Source organism: Gavialis gangeticus, unplaced genomic scaffold, assembly GCF_001723915.1.
Source record: "Gavialis gangeticus isolate Ggan-Ray unplaced genomic scaffold, GavGan_comp1, whole genome shotgun sequence".
NCBI classification, from domain to species: Eukaryota; Metazoa; Chordata; order Crocodylia; family Gavialidae; genus Gavialis; species Gavialis gangeticus.
The window spans coordinates 12,994,332-13,005,100 of record NW_017729032.1 but is presented as its reverse complement, the minus strand read 5'-3'; the positions used below and the strand labels follow the sequence as shown (position 1 = coordinate 13,005,100).

The 10,769-nt window shown below is 41.5% G+C and overlaps 1 protein-coding gene across 1 annotated transcript in view; it reads left to right on the top strand.

Annotated features, from left to right (window-relative positions):
- Positions 1-10,769, top strand: part of ME3 (malic enzyme 3) — a 270,934-nt gene that overhangs the window by 130,128 nt on the left and 130,037 nt on the right. The window contains exons 2-3 of the mRNA XM_019524700.1: positions 1,929-2,062; positions 3,859-4,008. Of these exons, the coding sequence (XP_019380245.1) occupies positions 1,932-2,062; positions 3,859-4,008 (281 nt within the window). The 5' untranslated portion in view covers positions 1,929-1,931. The remainder of the gene's footprint in view (positions 1-1,928; positions 2,063-3,858; positions 4,009-10,769) is intronic.

Below are 10,769 nucleotides of genomic sequence, written 5' to 3'. Positions count from 1 at the left end.
CAGCTGCTGCCTCCTGCGGGCAGCAACCGGGGCTTGGGCATTACTGCAGGGGGCAGGGGACAGACCCAGGTCCCTGGCCCCATAGCTGGGGGTCCCCTTTGGTGGGGCTCGGGGGGGCAGGAGGGGAGTGAGGCCCATCAGCAGGGCCAAGGGGCTGTGGGTCAGGAGTGAGGGGCACCAGCAGGGCTGCGGGGCTATGACTTGGGAGTGAGGGGCCTGGACCTGCGTTCTGCGAGCTAAGGAGGTAGCGGAGCTCTGATTTTCCATGATAAAAAACCTAAACTTAAATACCAAAATGTATAGGAATTTAGAATTTATATTATAGTGATTGAGGCACTGGTAGGCTTCCAAATTGTTTTAAAATTGTAAATATATCAAGAAAACATTGTGTTCAGCTGACACCTATATGTATATGATGGCCTTTCATTTTAATCTTGGATTTTGGGGGGTTTTATCAGAGAATTTCTGAATTTTTATCAGTAAATTTGTGACTTTTATCAGGGAAAACCAGAATCCCTGCAGATCACATAACCTCTTTGTACCTTAGTTTTCCTTTTAGCTGTACCCTCAGTAGCTATTTATTTCTGGGTAATCCTTTGTGATCTCTGGATGAAACCTGCTACATAATAGTTACAGAGCTATAACTGACATATAAGTGAGGCAGTGGTGGTTTTATAAGTCTTTTTTTCTTGCCTATTTAAAAGGAGATGATCCAGCAACACTCTAGTTTCTTCCTTTGTACTTCTAGCTGTTCATTAAGGTCTAAATCTATTGGTTTGTAATTGGTAAAACTGGTAAAATTTTCCCAGGGGTTTAAACTCTTCAGGCATTTCTGAAAATGTTTTCCTATTTGCAGCTGTATAATCTGGCATCAAGATAGCATCAATTCTCAGCTGATCAAAGACTAAGATTTTCTCCCTGTGTTTTGGAACACATTCCCCATTACAGTTCACAAGGCAGAGTCCAAAGGTAACATATTGTTAAACATCTGGAACTCCAGCTCTGCTATACAAATGAATTAAATGCATTGAGATGTCCATATGTAAAGGACAAGAATTGTCCTGTCAGAGTGGAGAGATGGTCTATGTATCCTATATTCAGCTATGACCCGTGTCTCAGTTACTTCAAAGGAATATGCCAAATCTATACCCCTGTGGGGAACTCACTTGAGGGAACTCCCCTATTATGGCTACTGTTCTCATTTGTGCATCTTCACCTTTTGAGTTTCAAAGTGTTGTTGGTTGTAGCCGTGTTGGTCTAAGGACATAGACAGGCAAGGTTCCTTGGGTAAATGTGATATAGTTTCCTAGTTTTTTAGATATTAGGGGCTGGAAGGGACCTTACAGGTCATCAGGTCCAGCCCCCCTGCACAAGGACAGGAAAGATCAGGTGACCCCAGCAAGGTAGGTGTCAAGACGTTTTTTGAAGATCACCAGGGTGGGTGACTGTACAATTCTGTAGGGAGCCTTTTCCAAACCCTCGGCACTCAACTTATAAAGAAGTTTTCCTTATGTCTAGCCTGAAGCAATATTCAATCAATTTGTGCCCATTATATCTTGTCCTCCTCTGATGAATAGATGCTCCCCCGGGCCCTGATATCTTTTATATTAGACCAACTGTGGAGCTGGAAAAAAAGTTCTTTGCAAGGTCTAATAAAAGGTATCACATCTACCCAAAGAACCTTGCCTGCCTTTTAGTTTCAAATGTACTTAGCTTCCTGCAGAATCACCTTTCGCTGATACTTTCCTTTTAATTCTGAAGCTGCTTCAGTGTCATAACAGATATTTTCGCAGGTCCTTCATACAGTATATTAGCAAAACCAGGTTTCTCTGGAATTTGCTCTGCAGAGGGGTCACTATTGCTGCTTTTGGACTGAGAGCAGACTGTATTTCCTGCTGTTTGAATGTGCCTTGGCCTTTCCTCCCTAGGGGATGGCCTTTACACTTGAAGAGAGGCTGCAGCTTGGGATTCATGGTCTGCTTCCTCCATGCTTCTTGAGCCAAGATGTTCAAGTTCTCCGTGTCATGAAAACCTATGAGACCAAATCCAGTGATCTAGATAAGTATGTCCACAAGGCTTTATTTGTTTGTTCTCTCTCTCTTTTTTTTTTTTTGACTGTGGAGATATGAGAATCCTTCTGTTTTAAACTATACATATGCAGAGCCAATCCTTCAGGATCACTCTTCCCCTAGCCATGAGCAAGAATATTAGCCAACCCTCTGCCATCAGTGCCTCTCCTATCCTGTCCATTGTCTTGCCCATTCCATTCCACATCTCCCAAGGTGCTGGTGGTATTGTTTGTAAGAGCCTTCAGTATAGACCAGGATCTTATTATGCAAGGTGCCTGTGCAAATGCAGAACAGAAAGATGGTAATTGCCTCACTAAGCTGGGATATAGCATTGTGCGCAACATGGTCACTTATGGAGTGGACGTGCTCCACCACATGTACCCATCAGTGTATTGAGTGGAGTGCCTGATGGCAGAGCAAAAAGAACCTGCCAAATAACAGCCTTTTTTTTAAACCATATGGAGTAGTGAGAGAGTGTTTCCAACCCATCATCCCCTTCAGTATTGTTCATAAGAGTGATGGCAGGGAGAAATGTTAAATGTGTCTTTTCCCCGGTGTTTGAGAGTGTTTTGCTTCTCCATAGCTATCAACTGTGGCTGGTCTAAGGGCTAAAAAATGTGCTCTTTTTTCCCAAATCACAATGATGTTTTCCCTCATAGTCTGAGGTGCCCCTTTTGTTGTACATAGCATGCAGCAGACTGGTGTGCATCTGTGAAACACGGTACTTTTATGCACAAGGTACCTGATGCAGAACTGAGTCCTGAGCACATTGCAGCATATATCATTAAGCTTACACATATTTCTGGCATAAGAGGGTCATTTTTAGTTGCTGCTACCTCAGTCCATCATTTTTTCTGCTTGAAATTTGACAAATTCATTCTTAGTCAAGGAAACAGTTTCAAGCAAAAAGGGAAATACATTTTTATCATTTTAAAAATGCCTTCAGTTAACTCTAATATCAGAAAATTCTGTATCGGATGAAAAATATAAAGTAAGCATCTAAAGCTGCCATAATTCATGTGTGAGAAAGGGCAGAGTTATGGTTGCAAAGGTGACCTAACTTTTTCACTTCATGATTGTGTTTTTCACTATTCCTTTTCATTTCCTGAGTTTTGTATGTTACCTTTTTTTTTTTAGCATTTCTTCCTTTTTGTCTATAATTTGTCATTATTTTTAGCACCAGCCCTGAAGACTAACAAATTCTTTCAGACTTTTCCTAAAAGGGTTAGTAGCTATGGAGTAAAGAGTGATGGGTGGGAAACTGGGGAGTTGGATGGGAAAAGTCATTTATGGATAGACTGGTAATCTTGAGGGTAGATTAGAACATTTCAAGAAAATAATCAATTGAAATGTGCACATTTCCATAAAATATGTATAGCTCATAGATCAGCTGATATATTTAAATAAATTGTCTTTGGCTGTCACCCATGCCATCAACACTGTAGTTTTCTCCATTTTATTAGAGTTGTTTCCGTTGTAATTGTATAAACCCCTAAAGATACTGCCTGATTCCCAAAGGTGTTGGACACACGTAGCTACCGTTAAAAACAATAGTATTGTGGATATTCAAGACCTCTAGAAAATCCTACATGAAACTTCCCATCCAAAATCTGTCTGTGCACTATGGCACTATGCACTGGGTCTGAGTGTCCTATGACATCTGTGCATGGGAGAAGATATGAATCTAAATACCATTAGCTTCATGAATTGTGCACAGTTTGGATGGAATTAACAAAACTTGGGTATGTTGACATATGCATCTCCTTTCTTTTTTATTCTTCCTTTTAAGATACATTGTCCTTATGACATTACAAGACAGAAACGAGAAGCTTTTTTACCGAGTTCTGACATCAGACATCGAGAGATTCATGCCCATAGTTTATACTCCGACAGTTGGCCTGGCCTGTCAGCAGTATGGCCTGGCTTTCAGAAGACCACGGTGAGTGGGCAGAATATTTTTTCACTGTCTTGAATTGGATTTGAATGTGGTTTTTATACAGCATGAACTTTTCTGTGGGTGGCCTAGAAAAAGTCAAATTTGATCCTGGATCAAAATATGGGCTATCAAGTAGCCGTTTACATGGATTGCTGCCCTTTGTGACAGCAGGTGCATGGACTTGTTTCTCTGTCTGCCGGTATCTCAAATACATGGTGAGTGTAGGTGAGTAGCTGAGTGGGCTCGGCTCACTTCCCAGCTCCTGACCAGCTGTACAGAAAAGGAGGTGAAGGACTCCTCCACTGATGCAGCGTGGGCAGCACAGCTCGCTTCCCCATCTCCTCCCAGATGCACAGGGGCAGCAGGGAAGGACCTGCAGTGTGGCTTAGGGAAAATGTTTTTAAAATAAGCTTCTCCCCGGATCTCCCAGTGTTTTCTGGGATCTTCCTAGTTGTGCATGCTCCAAAGTGGGAATTTCTGCACTGTGCAGAGCATGTGCACAGAGCTCCTCACAAGTCAGAGTTCAAACTCAAGCATTCCTGACTTCTCCCCTCCCTCCTGCACCAGTTCCTTGACCACACAGTGTCCATCTATCAGTGATCACCTGCGTTTGAAGTCTCTACCTTGTAACGAGACTTGGACCAAACCAGGTGTTTGGTTTTCCCTGTTATCTCAGGGAAATCAGGACTGCCTTCCCCACTCAGTTCTCTTTGCCATTGTTGCTGTTGAGGAAGTCTTCTTCCTCTAACTCTTTTAAAACAACCACATTATTTTACCACCACCACGGTAAGAACATCTGTTCTCATAGTCTGGCAGTTCTAATGGAAGAACTCTTGTTAAATTTGGGCAAGGACCTGTTTTGGATTTCCAGCCTCTGCTTTTGCAGGAAAGGGGCAAGTTGTCATGGCCTGAATGCAGCCGAGTTCCTGTTTCACTGTTTCTCTGCAGAGGGACTGTGAGCTGCAGCTGACTTTCAGATTGTACTTTTAATAGCAGGGGGGTTTTTTGTTGTTTTTTTTGTTTTTACCAAAATAGCCTTTCCTACAAAAAGACAAATCCAGTTCTATAATTTTAAATAATGAGCTTCAACATTCATATTGTTCTTCTTTTTGTAAAGTTAGATTTGAGAATACTTGTGTTGCACTAAAGATTTATTCTTTTGGAGCCACTTTATGGAGCACAGGGATTGCACTGGCCAGAGACTTGGCACAGTATAGCACACCAGCACTTCTAAGAGAGAATTAAGATTTAATTTATGGCTAAAAATTAAAATTCTGTGCCTTGCAGCGTCTTTGCCCTGACTTGTAAGGCCTGTCTGAATCAGTGTGTGAGAAGAATGAACTGCAGTTTCCATTCTTTTTTTCCTCAGCCTTTTAATCTATTTCTAATTGATATCAATAGGGTTTTAAAACTTAATGACAACCATTTAAAAGGTCACAATGGTTACATACCTTTCTGTCAATCATTTCAGCGGGAACATAGCACGTAAAACTGGAAGGGACTTCCTGGCCCATCGAGTCCAGTCCCCAGCCATTATAGGCATCTGCAACCTTTCATAAACAGTCCATCTTCGCACTAGTTGGTGGGGGAAGAGGTGGGGGGAGAAGGCAGTTGCATCTACTCATATGAGAAATATGGGATATCAAGTGGTCATTTAGGACATGTCTATACTGTTGTGATGGGGTGCTCTATCTTGCTGATGAGGAAATTAACCTCCTCGTCTACTCAGTCTTACTCAGATGTATCAGCTTTGGAAAACAGGTGATGAGGAAACCCTGACAGGCAACAATAACACCATACTCAAGACCAAGGTGTCTGGCATTGTCAAGAGCAGCACCTTGGCTGCTTGGCAGTGAGACTGAATGCCCTGGTGTTATGGTATGGATAATATTTGTAATCCATCAGGATTAAGCAACATTAAAAAGACATAATAGAGTGTTAGGTATTATTGAGAAGGTAATTGAAAGCAAAACAGACAGTGTCATTATGCCTCTGTATAAATCCATAGTATGCCCCCACCTTGACATAAAGTACCTATACACATGCAATGAGGCTATACACGTGCAGAGGTAATTACTGTGCTCCGGCAGGCTCCAGCATCACATGTATCAGCATCCCCGCATTGTAAAACGGCACTGGTGACACTTTAACTAAAGCTCATTCAACAAGCTTTAGCTAAAGCTCCCCCACCGCCATTTTTCAGTGTGGGGACGCTGATACACATGACACTTTTGGAGCCGTTCTAATTAAAAGCCCCTCTCCTCCCCACTCACGGACCATGTGTATAAATGCCCAGTTTCAGTTCCCTCTTCTCCAAAATTATGTAGTTTCCAAGAAAAGGAGCACAGAAGGGACACATGGTCAGGGGCATAGAAAAGCTTCTGTACAGTGAACATTGAAGAGATAAGGACTTTTCAGTTTAGAGAAAAGACAAAAGTGGGATGATATGATAGAGGTCTAAAAAATAATAGCATGGAGAAAGAAAATAAGGATTTACTATTTACAGTTTCACAATACCAGGACTAGGGGAAACACAAGGAAATTATCAGGAACCAAGTTTAAACATACCAATTCTTTTCACACAGTACTCAGCTTCTGGAACCCGTTGCCATAAGATGTTATAAAAACTGATTATTTCAAAAGAGGTTTGAAAGATTCAAAAGAGAAATGGACAGAATCATGCATGGTACATCCATCAATGGATATTGAACATGATAGGGCCAAAGCCTCCTCCCAAATTAGGATTTCCTGGGTCTCTGAATTCTGGAAGCTCTACAGGAGGAGAGAGAGGAGATGGGATCAATTTGGATCATCCCTGCATAAATACTCTTCCTTTTAGCAAGTGCAACTGTGAGATTATAGCTAGATAGACCTGTGGTCTGACCCAGCAGGGCACTTCTTATGTTGTTAATAAACCCCTTGACTTTGAGGCACGATCAAACATACTTAGACCATCCCTAACAAATAAGAACATTTTACATGTGCTCTGGGGCTGGAGGGAGGGAGGGAATGCTTTAATTGGAGTGGCTCTTGAAGCCGCTCCAATTAAAGCACCCACAGCATCTTGTGCATCAGTGTCCCTGTTCTTCACCATGATGATGGGGGCACTTTAACTAAAGCTCATTCAACAAGCTTTAGTTAAGGTGCAGGGATGCCGATATGCGAGACACAGAGCCTGTCTGATTGGAGCATGCCAATTAGCATGCTCCAGCAGACTCGATTAATCAAATTACATTGTAATTACAGTGTGTTGGAGCAGCCTCCCCGAACATGTACAGGCACCCTATATGTCTAACCTGTTTTTTAAAACTTTCAGTGAGAGGGATCTTACAACTTCTATTGGTAGCCTAGACCAGTGCTTAATTATCTTTGATATTGCTAGAAAGTTTTTCCTAATTTCTAACCTAAGTCGTCTTTGCTGCAAATGAAGTGGATTATTTGTTAGTTTTATACCACCCTCAGTCAACAATAGCACAATTGATCACATTCCTCTCCCTATCAGCCTTTCTTCCGTATTTCAAGTCTGTTGTCATGGCCTCCCTCAGTCTCCTCTCTTTTTTTAGACTAAGCAAACAAAGTTTTTCCAACCTCTCCTCACAGGTCATGTTTTCCCAATCACTTCTCATTCTTATTGCTTGCTTCTGGACACACTCCAGTTTGTCTATATTTTTCTTAACAGGCAGTGTCCAAAACTGGGTGGAATGCCCTATTTTCAGTATCACCAGCACTGAGCAGAAAGTTGTCTTTTGAGCTTTACATATGTCACTTCTGTTAATACAGCCCAGAATGAAATTAGGTTTTTTTGCAACACCAATACGTTGAGTCTGTTCCTGGTTCTTATGACTTCCAGATCCTTTTTGTCGGTACTGCTTCTTAGCTTTTCCCATTTCTGTGTGCAATGGATTTCTCCTGTTTCTGTATAGCTCTTTGCACTTGTCTTTACTGACCTTCATCTTGTTAGGTTTTTTTAATTAGCATGATCTATAGCTGCCTACATCATCCTTTTGTTTTTGCCCTTTTGTTTAAAGGTAGGTACAGTACTCTGTGCTTCTCCAGTTTTCATGCCCCTCCCGTCATGCTCACTCACAAATAGTTGCCGATGAGAAGACGCTGCTTTAGTTAGCTCCTCCAGTATTCTAAAGTGAATTTCCTGGGGTGCCAATGATTTGAATACATCTAACTTATTCCTTAATCCATTTTTCCCTAACCTGGCCTGTTCTCCTGTCACATTGTAAAATTAATGATGTTAGGTCCCCAGTCACATTTTAAAACTTTTTTTCTAAAAGTTAAAGCAAGATGGTATTGAACACTTCCTCCTTCTCCATGCCACCTGTAGGATTTACCTTCCTAATGTATTTCTAGAAAGCAGTCATAACAGCCTGGACTTTTTTTTTGCTCGATTTAACAAATCAAGGTGTTTTAAGGTCACCGTTTTCCCTGCTTCAGCATGCATCTTTCGTGAACACAGGGAATCAGAGATGTGTGCAGTATGCCACATGAGGATCTTGCCAGTGCCTTGTATAATGACCATTAATATTTCTCCTTCAAATGATTGTTCGTACCACTGTGGGTGTGGACTTCATGCATATTCCAGATGAGGTCTAATCAGTGCCTTCTGAAATGATGTTAATGCCTCCCTTTCTCTGCTGGAAATACCCCACCTGATGTATCCTGAAATTGCATTTACTGTTTCCATAGACTCATCACATCCATAACTCAGTCAACCTAATGAATACCAGGTCTTTCTACTCTGTTTCTAATTTATGAGCCCCTAACTTGGAGTAGGGGTTCTTGCGCTTAGTACCTATGTGCATAACCTGGTACTTCATTCCACTAAGTTTCATTTCATTTCAATTACTCTAGTCCTCAAAAGCATCATATTCTTCCTGTATGATATTCAGCTCCTTCTCCATATTGACAGTGCCTGCCAACCCAACGTCATTCACACTCATTAGTATACATACCCCTGCTTGTTTGAAACATTCAAGTGCCAGTGTCATTATGGACATTAAATTGTGGTGAAACCAGACTGCTTCCACAGCCTTTTCCACTGCCATCTGGATATCACAAATTTGATGTATATTTTGTGACAGTGCCATGAATCACAGTAGTGGTTGCTCTAAGCTACACAAAATGCCTTTTTCAGTGGAATACCATTTATTGAATCCTATCAATATAGGAGATGTAATATCTTGTTTCAGAAATCTTTTATGGAAGGCCAAGATGGAGTTGCCTTGGTACACAACATGTCAGAGGGTGTGGAAGCAGTATTACAAAATACAATCCAAGTTTTACAAGTCGTAAAACCTTGAATAAAGGGCCTGCTGATGCGTGAAACCTCACCAGTTTGGTAGGTCTCTGTTAACACAATAGTACCCTGATGTTATAGCAGAAGGTTTGGTCAGGCATGGGATTATCTCTTTGACAGAAAGTGATTTTCAGAAGGTTCAGATTTACTCCCATTATATTCAACTCATGAGTGAAATTACTTAGTAGGATATTAGGAAAGGTTTAGCCTTCCCGCATTTCCTAGATGCTGTTCTCACAGTTATGGGACTGCCTGCATCTCTGTCCCTCTTCCCTGGTCTCTCAGTATGCACACTTAGGTGTTAGACCTCATTCCTTTACTCATCCAATTAAGGGATATGGCTATTCCCTCTACTTGTACACATGGAACTAGGTGTCCTTGGCTAATCTGGCTGGGTTTGGGCACCTGCAGTTCAGGACCCTGTGACTAGACAGCCTTCTTAAATAAAGATATTCAACAGTTAAAAACAAAGGTTTTAGAGCAAAAAGATTTTAAAACAACAAACTGTGTGCATACTTGCCTGTTAAACAGAGGTTTGTTGTTTCCTGATGGCCACCTAGGCAGGCCTAAGTACCTCTGACAACTCCCAGCAGGGTCCTGTCTCAGTCTGATTCCCCCATACAACTACTGCTTGTTCCTTTAGAAAGCATCTCTCTGAATCTCCCAGGAATTCATTTGTTCTTCTATGTTTAGTGGGCCTTTGCCTGGTAGTCAAAACCCAGCTTTTTAGGTTGCTTGGATAGGAAGCAAAATCAGAAGGTGGCTTCACTCATTTTTCAGGCAGCCCCCTGAATCAGCCACATGCATGTAAACATCCAAAAACCAGGCCAGCTAACAGTATTTATAAATTACTACCATGCAGCTGCACGCGCACACACACACACACACACACACACACACACACACACGTGTGTGTATGTATGTATATGTATCTGTATATATATGTATGTGTATATAGGTGTATATATATAGATATATATCACAAGTATGGTAACAAGCATGTCAGAAATCTACCTACAAAACCAAACCAAACTACATTTATGTCTGTGTTACAAAACTGTCCTGCAGCCTTCGTCCTTTCAGGGTTACAACATGGCTAGGTCCCATTTATATAAGCAAGACCAAAGCATTTTTTGAGTAGGGTCTCAACATAACTTTGTATCATATCTGGGTTCAATTCCAGATGTCTTTGGGGCAAATACCTAGTAACGAAGGAGCATCTGTCATTTGTATGTTCTTATTGGTTTCTTACAGGTTCAGACCCTGTGGTTTTTGGAACTTTTCCTGGTGATCTGCAGAATGCAGGATTATGAGAAGTGAGGGATGGAATCAGAGGGAAGTTAAGGAAGGTGACCCTTGGAAGTGTTACTCTTGGGGAGGTGGAAACTTACTCTTGTAGATTAAAACTAGCAAAACAAATATCAGCAGGTAAACTAGGTAACTGCTTCCATTAGCT